The sequence below is a fragment of the Pyxicephalus adspersus genome, chromosome 2 (assembly GCF_032062135.1).
Source record: "Pyxicephalus adspersus chromosome 2, UCB_Pads_2.0, whole genome shotgun sequence".
Taxonomy (NCBI): domain Eukaryota; kingdom Metazoa; phylum Chordata; class Amphibia; order Anura; family Pyxicephalidae; genus Pyxicephalus; species Pyxicephalus adspersus.
Window position 1 is genome coordinate 134749066 of NC_092859.1, and position 12471 is coordinate 134761536.

The following is a 12471-nucleotide window of genomic DNA, read 5'->3' on the forward strand; positions in this document are numbered from 1 at the left end:
ACAATTAAAAAAAAATTTAGCAGTGACGTACAGAAAAGTCTTGACTTAATAAATAATAAAATAATAAAAAGTTAGTGTTAGAATAGCACCTCGCCTAAGGAAGAAAGCTACAATTAGCTAGTGTGTGTCTGTCAGATGGTTAGATCCCATATTGAAGATCTCTTTTATACTCTCACCATCACATAACAGAAAGTCAATAAAAGTGTTTTAATAAGGGAAGAAACTACAAAAAACTGTATTTCAAGCAAAGACAGGCTGATGGCAATAAAAGCTAAAATAAAATATAGATATCACTAACAATGTAAGTAAAGGAAAAATATATTATTTGAAACACATTAAAGGTATCAATTATTACCTAACAGGTGTTGTAGGCACATTTTGACCTCTGCTCTCCTCTTCCCGATGGACCTCACACACACGTACAAACACAGATGGGGAATTCTCTGTGCTAAGGTGAACAACAAATATAAAGAAACTTATTAATAGGGTTAATGACATGGAAATGATAAAGCTGAAGTGAAAACTGAACAATAGACACAAGAAACAACAAAACAGTTAATTTGTTAAATATAGAGAATACAGTTTATTCATATCTGAATATGAACAGAAGAACAGAAAGGATAGAGGGATAGGAATTTGTTCAGCTATTGCCAAATCACAGCCTGGGGGCAGCGGGATAACCTTTAATGATCTTTTTTGCTTAACTAGTCCATTGTTCAGTTGTATTGTCTGGTAAAGCTGTGTAAATTACATAACTGGTTTATTTGTAATACAAATTCTCTGGCTTTCTTCAACACTCTAATTCAGGGGTCCCCAAACCCCGGGCCCACTAGTGGGCCACGGTCGTCATACTGTGGTCCACGGCTCTGGCCGTGGCACCTCTCAGTGGGGTCGGAAGGACCCCGCTTTGGGGGGGCACATCGGCCAGGGCGGTGGACCACCCTCTCCCATATGCATTGCAGGCTCAGGGCAGTGGGCGGGTGGTGTCTTTGGACAGTGGGGAGAATGGGAAGGTTCTGGCATCATGACGTCACTCTGGGGTTTCTTCCCCTTTAAGTGACACACGGCTCCCCAAGCATGTGCAGTCCAGAGTCCTTAGATTTAGTGGACCGCCTGATCCAAAAAGGTTGGGGACCACTGCTCTAGGTCACCTAGCATTTTCAGGAAGAACAGCAATGGCAGCCCACACACATCGCTTGGGGGAGGTTTGCTTTAGGGATCTATGTTAATATTACTTGCATCTGATATAAACATGCAAACCAGAATTGGCTGATCAGAACTGAAACTATTTCTAATCACTGCCCATAATTAACATTATATTATGGGTGATAAACCCCACCTTTCCTTTCAGTCTTCCACAGCTCCTCTACAGGACTAAAATTGCTTACTCTGATTTCACTGCAAACGTCCCACAATGTGCATTAAAAGAGGCAAGTCAGAAATATCCCACCTCTTTTCTAGGAGGATGTTAAGCCCTTTCCATCAACAATGTGCTCCTGGCCCACCACAATTTTTACCTGGATTTCAATTCTTTTATTTTTGAAAGCTTAGCATTATATAAAATTATATATATGTTTTTACAAAGCTAGGTACAGCATCCTGCTTGCCTGTACTACCAGCCACGATCTGTCTGCATCGCATAGCACAGAGATCCAGTCATCACATCACTGGTCATGTCAAAAAAATGGAAAAGTTTTCTATACATTTTTAATCCTCATGTAGACAAGAAAAGGATAAGAGCACCCATGGAATGTATGCTCTCTGATGGCATTACCTTTTGTATAACCATGGAAACTACAAGTTATTAATAACTGCTAGCTAATTATCTAGAAAATAAGTTATTTATGAAAACCTTGCAACTGTAGCTATGGACAATATTAAATTCAAATAGATAATGTTTATGACTTGCATTAACAATATAACTAAACACCAGCATTTTTTAAGGGGTGTGATTAAGCAAACAAAAGTTTCTGTAAAGTTTTGATTATGTTTTAAGATTACTTTATCATATATATTTTTTCATTTAGCCATGTTAGTTAAAGACCGTGAAAACATATTGGTTGATTTATTGATTTTTCTTGCCTGATTCTATCAATAAATAGCAATTTTTTGTATTTAATAAAAAGCCCCATGGTGTGACATCTCCCAAATTTTGTAAACACCATGTAGACCAAGGCTACATACAAACGCAAGATGATTCTCGTCCCATAATCGCCTCAGGGCTGGTATCGGCCAAGAATCAGGTGTTCGTGACAGTGTTCATGGATCTATCCTGGCGGATCCACAAACAATTGTAATACAAGTGAAGGGGAGAGGGCACAGCGGGGTGCCGCTCTGTCGTTCTCCCTACTCCCCTCTCTGTACAGCAGTCGTTTAGTCTTTTGTTGTTGAAAAGGATTGTGAAAGAACCTTTCCAACGACAAATATTGAACGTCTGTACATAGCCTTAATGGCAAACTGGAATTGATAATGAAGAATCCCACTCCTAGATATGAGTTTCCTGTGAATGCAATTATTACTTTAAGAATACAAATACTGATAACAAAATGTGTTTTTTTTCCCCCTAATCCCTCCATGTATAATGTTACACATAAATTCTCTCTAAAGGGCATTGGGTTTAATTACTTTACTCAGCAACAGGGATGCATTACCTGACAGCACCCCCAGCAGCAGCAGCTGTTCCATTTGTCCTCTCTGCAGCAGCAGGTTCTGTTAATGCATTAATGAAATGAAAGGGTACACAGAGCAAGTTACTGAGACATTCAGACAATAATAATGAAATAATGCATATAATATTCTTAAAGCAATGTAATATTTTCTAATAAATTACACTTCAAAGTAGTTCTGACACACATGAATTGGAATCATGTTTTGTAGGACAGATTAATGTAATGAAGGAAAAGATTTTATACTGTAAAACGTATGCCAACATTACAAATAAATCAGTCATAAAACATCTAAAGTCTTGTCTACCTAAAGATGCATTATCGGTAGATCCATTAATAGACAGCTTAAAGCAACCTAAAACAAATATGTAAAACCCAACCATTCTATGTGTGGGGGATACTGAACCTTCCATTGCATGCTGTGGTTTCCAATGGCTGGCTCCTACATAACTCTTAGATTGTAAGCTCTTTCGGGCAGGGTCCTCTCTTCCTCCTTAGTCACTGTCTGAATCCGTCTGTCATTTGCAACCCATACTTAATGTACAGCGCTGTGTAACATGTTGGCGCTATACAAACACAGTTTTATAATAATAACTATGGTGTCCTATGTAAAATCATAGAATGCCAATTCAGTTTGGGGGGGGGGGGGGGGATCTGATGCTCCTGAGTGTTGGATACCAGAAGTGACCATAGCTGTTCATGAATGCAAAAGGTTAAAGTCACTGGCTGCCAAATAATAAAGTACTACTATAGCAGATGACACGTTTACATCCTTCAGTCTAGTGATAAACTAAGTTATATGAAACCAACAATTTAGATGTAGAAGCAGTTTGATACAGCCCTTTTCACTTTCCAAGCCTTCATACTGGTCTCTAGGATCCACCGATTCCATTAAAAAAAAAATGGTGGCTTAGGGGGTAGGAGGAACAGTAATTTGCTTGGAACAAACAGATATAGCTCTAGGTCTACTGACTTTTGTATCATGTTGGCCTTTCTTTATGACCCTTTTTTTAATCATATACTCTGAAACTCATATAATCAGAAATGCTCAGGTTTAATACACATCTATATTAACCATAAAAATGAAAAAGAATATTGGTTTTACTGCTAAATGTACTGCTGGTCACAACTGGCCAAATTTACAAATCTTGGAATATTTTTGCACATGCATTTTATCTTCCCAATTGAAATATTCCCCAAATACAGCGAACAAGCAAGATGAATATTACTCTTGTGTACTAACTGCATTTGCGCAAACAGACCAGAGTACCTGTATTTCTGCTTCTAGTCATCAGCCAAATATGACAACTTGAACAGATTGTTAGACAAAAGGGATGGTTTATGAAAACTGGAGCAAATGAAGAGACCATCGGGACTGATTTAAATAAGGCTCTCCAAGGCTGGGGAAGATACACTTTCATCAGTGAAGCTGGATGATCCATGGAATAGATTTCTAAGTCATTTGCTTTGTTAGCAAATGTTTTCAGTGCTGGACCAAATCCATTCCAGGTTTGCTGGATCACCCAGTTTTACTGATGAACGTGTATCCTCTCCAGCCTTGGAGAGCTTTATTAAATCAAGCCCATTATCTCTAGAAGACTGGTCACTTTTCAACGCTATAAGCAAGAATTCTATTAATCACATTTTTTATCCATAACCCAAAACTGGATCTGATTTGTTGCTTCCAGCAGCAGTCCTTTTTTTCATGAAAACATATTTTATCCTTTTGGGTAGCTTTGACTTCTTACTTTCCAAGTTAAACTGCGGAGTCCCTTCGCTCTCCTCATTTACAGGAGTAATAAGTTTCATTCTCAGACAAAGTTTTCCATCATCATCAAAGGCAGATCCAGAACTTCCCCTTTCACTTTCCTCAGACACATCTGTGGTCACCATGGCACTCTCAACTGTGACATTGTTGGTCGCCACCGTGCTCTCAGCTGTAACATCACTGGCTGCAAGGGTGCTGTCTGGACAGCCTCCGACCACTGAAAGAGCATAAATCCAAAATAAAGGAAAAAAAAAGTATTTTTTGTTTAATCCAAAATCCTTTTTTTTTTTTTTGCATTTATAGTATAATCTCCAAATAATGCAGCTGAACAAGGGAAGTAAGTAAAATAAGTGAAAAAAGTAAAATGCTTATTAAAAGCGTGCAAATTATTACTTTAAGACCCAACTAGTGATTTTCTTTTTAAAACATACCCCTGAAAGGACACAGAAAAAAACACACACACACACACACACACACACACACACAACTGTGGTTGCAATAATAAATATGTTTTCTGTCCAGCAGCACTCAACCTGGAAGACTTTGGGCCGGATTTATTAAAGCTCTCCAAGGCTGGAGACACTTTCATCAGTGAAGCTGGGCGATCCAGCAAATCTGGGAATGGATCTGGGTCCAGAATTGAAAACATTTGCCAACAAATAGCAAACTACTTAAGAAATCCATTCCAGGGTTTGCTGGATCACCCGCTTTCACTGATTAAAAATGTACCCTCTCCAGACTTGGAGAGCTTTAATAAATCCATCCAAGTGTGCATTATGTAATGGTCCAGCCACCTAAGAAGGCCTTACAATGGCACCCCGTACAGTACTTTCAATGTATTACTACAGAGAGCAGTACCTGAGGCCATCATGTCAGTACTGCTAATTACATCATTTAGAACTTCCCACTGACTGAAGAAGACCAAATGTACTGCTGGCAATGTCATCAAAAGGGAAGTTCTCCATGTTGGTATTTAAGCTGGTCTTTTAGTATTACCTAGGTAATATTGGCTGCAAAGAAGCCTAAGTAAACCTATTTTTAAAATGAAATTTAATTTTTAATGACCTTGACCAAGATGATCAGGAGTACAAAATTGCAGACACTAGGACAGTGTAGGAAATTTTTATTCGCGTCATTGCCCACGACATTTTTTGTAGCATTTTATTGTTAGATCTTAGCCTATTATGGAACATTTATTCCCCTCTATGGATATTATAAAATATTAGTACAGGTGCATATATATTTATACTCTCCCCCAAGCATTTGCAGCAGGTTTTCAGCACAATTTCAGGAAACAACATGTATCTTATTGACTGGTGGTTGCTTCACCTTCTCTGTATGAAGAATTCACCACAACTGAAAAACAGCATTCAAACACTATGGCGGACACAAAAAAAGCTTAGTAGTTGAAAAGGGGAACCTGGAAGTGGCGATCCCCATACATTCTATTCTATATTGTCCAACCAAGGGCTTAGTCTACACGGACGTTTTCCCCGGCGTTTAACCTGGAGCTTTAAAAGCCCATGTCTTCCTGTGTTTAGAAATGCTTTAAAACATAATTGCGGTACAACGATGCATAGACGTTTTCCAGCGGTTTAAAGGCAAGCTTCAAAAGCACCTAAAATTTCAAGCATAGGCCTTTAAAAGCATCAGGTTAAACACTGGGGAAACAGTCCGTGTAGACCCAGCCAAAGGGACATTTTTCTGGTTAACAGGGCCCTTGATTTACAAGTATGTCTGGCAAGTAAAATGCCATGAAGGAGAAAAATCACATAGGAGAATTTAAACCTTCAGCCGCTAATCTAATACCTAAAAAATTTTATGTGGTGTAGTATTTGAAGAAATAACAGTTTAAATTATTTTAAATTGTAAAAAATAAAACTCACCGATTGGTGTACTATGTCTCCTTGGTCCCCGTTTCAACTGACCAATCATGGGTGGGGTAACAGTGCTTACGGGCTGAATAAGATCTCCTTCCTTTGGCAAGGTGAAATGGAATGGCGTTTCTGAAAGTATAAAGTCTATGAATGACATAAATCAAACTCAGTGAGCAGATTTACAACTAAATACAGTTTTGGTACATTAATCTTAACTGACAATCTTGTTGAAAACATCTTCGTAAAATCATGCATCTTTGTATTTTTCTTATTGTCAGACCCTATGTATGTATGTATGTATGTTTCTTATTGTCAGACCCTATGTATGTATATATATATATTTATATTTATTATATTTATTTATATAGCACCAACATATTACACAGCGTTGTACAAAAGTCCATAGTTATGTCACAAAGGGGCTCACAATCTAAAGTCCTACCATAGTCATATGTCAATAAAACAGTCTAAGGTCAATTTTGGGGGAAAGCCAATTAACCTAACTGCATGATTATATATATATATATATATATATATATATATATATATATATATATATATATATTATATATTATATACATACATACACATACAGTTAGGTACAAAAATATTTGGACAGAGACCATTTTTTTCTAATTTTGGTTCTGTACATTACAACAATTAATTTTAAATAAAACAACTCAGATGCAGTTGAACTGCAGAGTTTCAGCTTTAATTCAGTGGGTTGAACAAAAAGATTGCATAAAAATGTGAGGAACTAAAGCCTTTTTACACAATCACTTCATTTCAGTCAAGGGCTCAAAAGTAATCAGACAATTGACTCAAAGGCTATTTCATGGGCTGGTGTGGGCAATTCCTTTGTTATGTCATTATCAATTAAGCAGATAAAAGGCCTGGAATTGATTTGAGGGGGGTGTTTGTATGTGGAAGATTTTAGACATTCTGACTATAGGAATGTGTTATTTGCTTGACTGCATTAATAGGTTATTGACCGCTTTCATTTGCTGCCTGAAACTCTCATTTCAAGCATCAATTCAAAAAGTAAAGTGTACTAACAACTAATCTATCCAAAATACACTTGTTTCTGTATCAAAAGAGATCTTGTTTCTGCTTCAAAAGTACTGTTATTTAAAATGTGGTTCAGTTTCTGCAATGGGTCACATATAAGTAAAACATAAATAAAGTTAAAAAAAAGCTTAAAGTTAAAAAGCTCACAAGCACTCACTTCGAAAAAAGGGATTTTAAAAAGGAACAAAAGCTATCAAAGTAATTTGGTAATAAATATAAAAAGGCAATTCATTCATGCCACCGGTTTCCGAAATAAATCTTCAAAATAATCCAACCAAACCACACACTAAAAATGACCATAACACTTTAATCCCATTGGCCAACTTGTTGGTTTATATCAATGTCAGAAATATGACGTAATAAGGTAATCATTTCTTGTTCACATACCAACTGTACAGATGAGCAGTTGAAGGTAATTTTTAACAAAACAAAGTAGGCCATCCAGAAATTGTGCACACATTATATTTATATATATATATATATTTTTTTTTATTTTTTTTTTTAAGCTGAGTGGGAAGAAGTTTTAGGCGGGTTGGTGGGCCCCTGTACAGGTAGTCCACGGGTTTGTTCTTAAGTGGAATTTGTATGCCAATTGGAACAGGTACAATATTTTAATAAATGCAACTAGGACAGATGTTTGTCTTAACATATTATTAGGCAGTGTGGTGTCCGTTACTGTATAAAATCCTCACTGTGAGTTAATCACAAAGCAAAAAAATAAAATAAAAACTTTATGGAAGCTAGACATTTAATAACTTCTGGAGCAAGCTGTGCTTTGATATGCAAAAAGAAACAACTGCATAGTTTGTCTTGGTCATTAAAGAGTTACAAGATGTTGCAGAGCAGCAAAAGACTTTCTGCAAGTAATGCAAACAGCCCCCTCCTCCCATCAAGCCTCTGTCCTGCACAGGAATGAGCAGGGAAGTCCTTTTTGTATGTATGTCGGATGTAACTCGGGGAACACCTGTATTGTGACCCAGTTTTACAATAACAACCCAAAAACAGCCGGGTGGTTACTAAAAAGGCCTGGGGAGAACACTGATATGAATTTACATTCATAAAGACACTGTATATAATACCAATTACAAAGCCAGATTTATACTTTAAAGTAGAAAAGTAAATTTTATTTACCACTAGAGCTTTCACATATACTTTCACGCGTAGATTGCTCTCCTGTTTTTTCCTGGAACTCAGAGTCCACTCCATGTGCCTCATCCTCACAGGAAGCAACAGATGTATCGGGTGTACATTTATTAAAAGACAAAGGGAAAGTGTTGGGGTTATCTGCCCTCAACGGAACAACCTGCTGATCCTCCTTCTGAACAGAAACAGATTCAGTATTCATATCTAAATCTTTCCGAACGTCACTAGTACTAGGAACCAAAACATCTTTCTCTACATGCTGAGGCTCTATCCGTTTTAAATCCTCCGAAATACTAGTCTTGTTTTGTGGAGCCTCACTAGGATTATGTAGTGCAGAAACAGGTGGATCATTTACTTCTGCTTTTTTCTGTTGCTCACAATCAGGTACATTTTTTGACAGGATAGGCTCCTGTTGATTACTAAATGACAACTCTTGACTGTCTTCTATTACAATAACATCTTGCATTTCATTTACTTGTTTTGTATCCAACCCACACAAGTTTTTATTTCTATGGTGGTCCTCTTTGACATTTGGTACTACTTTAACTGCTGGTGGCTCCTGTTCTGCTTGTGATATTACATCAGAATTATCCTTGTCCTGTGGTTTTTGCATATTGGGGGTTATTGACACTGGATTATTTCTAGAGGGTATCAAGTTTTCTTTAGGAGCATTTGCTTCACGTTCTTCATTTTCAATAGGCACTGGATACTGCTGAGTTTCTTTCTCCACGATATTGATATCCTCTTGGGCACATTGCTGTTGGTCTAGATCTGGTAACTTGTCTTTTGTAACAAGAAAATCAGTGCTGGTAGATGGAAGGTTTGAATTCTGCTGCGGAGGATTTACAAAAATGTTACAATCGATAGCTAAAGGCACTACACAATCTGACTTCACATTGTCTGGGTTATCACCTACTTTACAAGATTTTCCCAATACATCTTTGGGAGAATCTGATTCATTAGCATTTTCAGCTTTCTGATCAGCACTTGGCTTATCTATGTGTAATTCTTTAGTAGATGTGGTTGGAGATTTGTTACATTCAGTCATTTCAGATTGTGCAGAAATATTGACAATCATGGGTACTATGCAGTGGCTAGTCTGTGTATGCATGGCAGTATTATTTTCATTTTCTGTCTGCAGCACTTCTTTTTGACTTTCACAAGGCTTTGGTAAATTATCTTGGGAGGGTGCTTTTTGATCAACCTCCATTGAGTCATCATTGTCTAATGGTTCTACATTGTCTTTAAAAGGCTGTTGAGTCTCAGACAATGCTAAATTTATGTTGCCCTCCTCTTCTTCATGAACACTTTTGGTTGCCATAAAATCCTCACTGTCTTTTTCACATGGAGTTTCGGGAACTTCCTCTACATCAGACACACTTTCAACAACTACATTTGATTTTTCACTGGATAAGTTTTGGTCTAAAATACTCAGAGAAGCATCAGAATTTAACGATGGCACCAAAAGTGCCTGACTTTCAGAATTACTTGTAATGGTAATACAATCAACTTCTTTGTTGTCAATTTTATCACTTATATCAGCACATAACGATGAAGGGAGTTTACTGTTTGTAGGTAGTTCTCCTTTAACTGCTGGTTCAAACTTTGTTTGGTTTTCATTGTCTAACAAAGGTTGACTAGTTTCTTTAACCTCTTTAATTTGTGTAGCCCCACAATCTTCACGTGCATGGTCTGTCTCCATGGGTTCGCTGAGCTCACTTGTTGATAGCAGTAGATTACATTCATCGGTTACATCTCCCTCAGTATGTTTTGAGTCCAATTCAGACGATTCAAGCTTTAGATCTAGACCTTTCTCGTCATCCTCATCCTTTGAAAATTCTAATTGGTTAGGCTGATCTCTAGAAGGGGAATCTTCAAGACTTGGAGTTGGTATGAACACATCCTGCAAAATATTTACAAAGCTGTTAAACTGTATTCTAAATATTTATTTTTACTTACAAAATAATACACAAGACAATAGACCTAGGAGTTACTTTATTACAACTCCAAGAATAAATTTTTGCCATTTATTACAAATAATATCAAAAACTGAAAAAAAAAAAAAAAAAAAAAAAAACCTCACATCTATTGTATTGTTCTCCGCAATCTTCTTTTTATTTGTTAAAACCTGTTTAGGCCATCTCAAATACAGACTTGGGCTATGTACACGCGCTCGATTATTGTCTTTGGAAACTACCTTCCACGATCGTTTCCAGAAACAAATGACTGAAAGATGAATGAACGCGCGCACTACATACAGTGCCATTTTGTTCTATGAGAGAAGAGGGGGAATAATGATTGAGTGGCACCCCGCTACGCACTCCTCCCTTCACTTCCATAGTGGTAGGTCATGTATAGATCTGCCAGGACAGATCCATAAACAACATTGGACGACCTCTGTACACGTCAGATTCTTATCCGAGCCGAGCCAGACAGCTCGTATCACCTAAGAATCATCTGTCGTGTGTACGTAGCCTTCTAGCATGTGTTCACGCTCGTCGTCCAGATGACTGTCCTGGCATATCCACGAATGGTGGACTAGAAACGATGATAATGAAAGTGAAGGGGGGAGAGAGAGCAGTGTCGTTGTCCCACTCCCTTCCCCAAGGAGCAGAACAGCGTGTATGTGGTACACTCATTCATCTTTCAGGCATTTGTCTTTGGAAACGATTGTGAAAGATCCTTTCCAACGACAATTATTGCATGTGTGTTTGAAGCCCTAGCCCCATAGAAGTTTTTAGGGTTCTACTGTGCAGGCAAAACCAGAGGCACCATTTCTAGGAGTCTGGTGAGACACTGTTCTGAGACAGAACAATCATCTTTTAGGTGGAAAAAAGCCAACAAGTAGATTTCCCAATTCCTAGGACACCAAGGTAAACTCGGCCCTTGTTTTCTGTGCAGATAGGAAGGTTTTCTCCTTAGTTTTCATACTTCTAAGGATAAGGCAATCCTTAGTGTCCTCCAGCAAACATTGTAAGAAATATAGTTTTGGCAAAAGGTGTAGTAATCTTTCAATTTTTCAGCTATTTTAATGCTACCACAATAAGTTTTACAACAGAGGACAGAAGTACACAAGAAAAAACTTACATGGGAGAACTCTGGCTGTGATGGTACAACAAATGACCCTGGCACACATGTTGAAGCACTTTGGCAAACTGGAGTGGATACTTGAGGTACAGGGGAAAAGGAGCAACTTTTTGATTCTGTAGCTTCTCTGAGCGGCTGTTTTGCCAGCTCTGTCTTATCTGAGGGTACCGTGACTTCCATATCTTCAACAAGAAAATAAAAAAACAAATATAAAAAAGCGATAATATAAGCTCTGCAAAAAAAAAAATGCACAAAACACAAAGACTCCTGCTCAAAAAATAGATTCTTTACTCATTTTAACTCGACGATCCTAATGAAACTTGTAAGATGGAAAGTGAGTTCTGTCTGCCAGTCATGATTATTAAATAAAATTTATATAGCACAGATATTATTATGCAGCACTTAACTAAGTCTATAGTCCTGTCACTAACTGTCCCGCATAGGGGCTCACAATCTTAGTTATCTATAATTACCAGAGTCTAAGGTCAATTCCTAAGGGGGAAGCCAATTAACCTAACTGCATTTTGGAATGTGGGAGGAAACCAGAGTAACCTAAGGAAACCCATGCAGACATGGAAAGAACATGCAACTACATGCAGATAGTGTCCTGGTTGAGATTCGAACATGGGACCTAACACAACAAAGGCCAGAGTGCTAACCTTTGAGACACCATGCTGCAATAGTAGGAGATCAGAGTAATTCCTAGAACATTTGAGATATGCAGTCTTTTCAATATGTTCTCCCAGTAAATGCTAACCTGTCAACTGCCTCCAAACCCCATTTCTAAAACTTTACTAGGAGAACCTTCTCAAATTTTCAGTCATTACCTTTAACAAATTACCACTAATGAGAGGGGCAAGAA

The 12471-nt window shown here is 37.7% G+C and overlaps 1 protein-coding gene across 4 annotated transcripts in view; it reads right to left on the reverse strand.

The window, feature by feature from the left end:
• Window positions 1–12471, reverse strand: part of TP53BP1 (tumor protein p53 binding protein 1) — a 72157-nt gene that overhangs the window by 13002 nt on the left and 46684 nt on the right. For 3 of the 4 annotated variants that reach the window (XM_072402480.1, XM_072402482.1, XM_072402479.1), the window contains exons 11-16: window positions 11610–11791; window positions 8511–10425; window positions 6321–6455; window positions 4415–4651; window positions 2652–2709; window positions 356–448 (exon numbers count right to left, since the gene is read on the reverse strand). In XM_072402480.1, the coding sequence (XP_072258581.1) occupies window positions 356–448; window positions 2652–2709; window positions 4415–4651; window positions 6321–6455; window positions 8511–10425; window positions 11610–11791 (2620 nt within the window). The remainder of the gene's footprint in view (window positions 1–355; window positions 449–2651; window positions 2710–4414; window positions 4652–6320; window positions 6456–8510; window positions 10426–11609; window positions 11792–12471) is intronic. The other variant, XM_072402481.1, reaches the window with a different exon arrangement.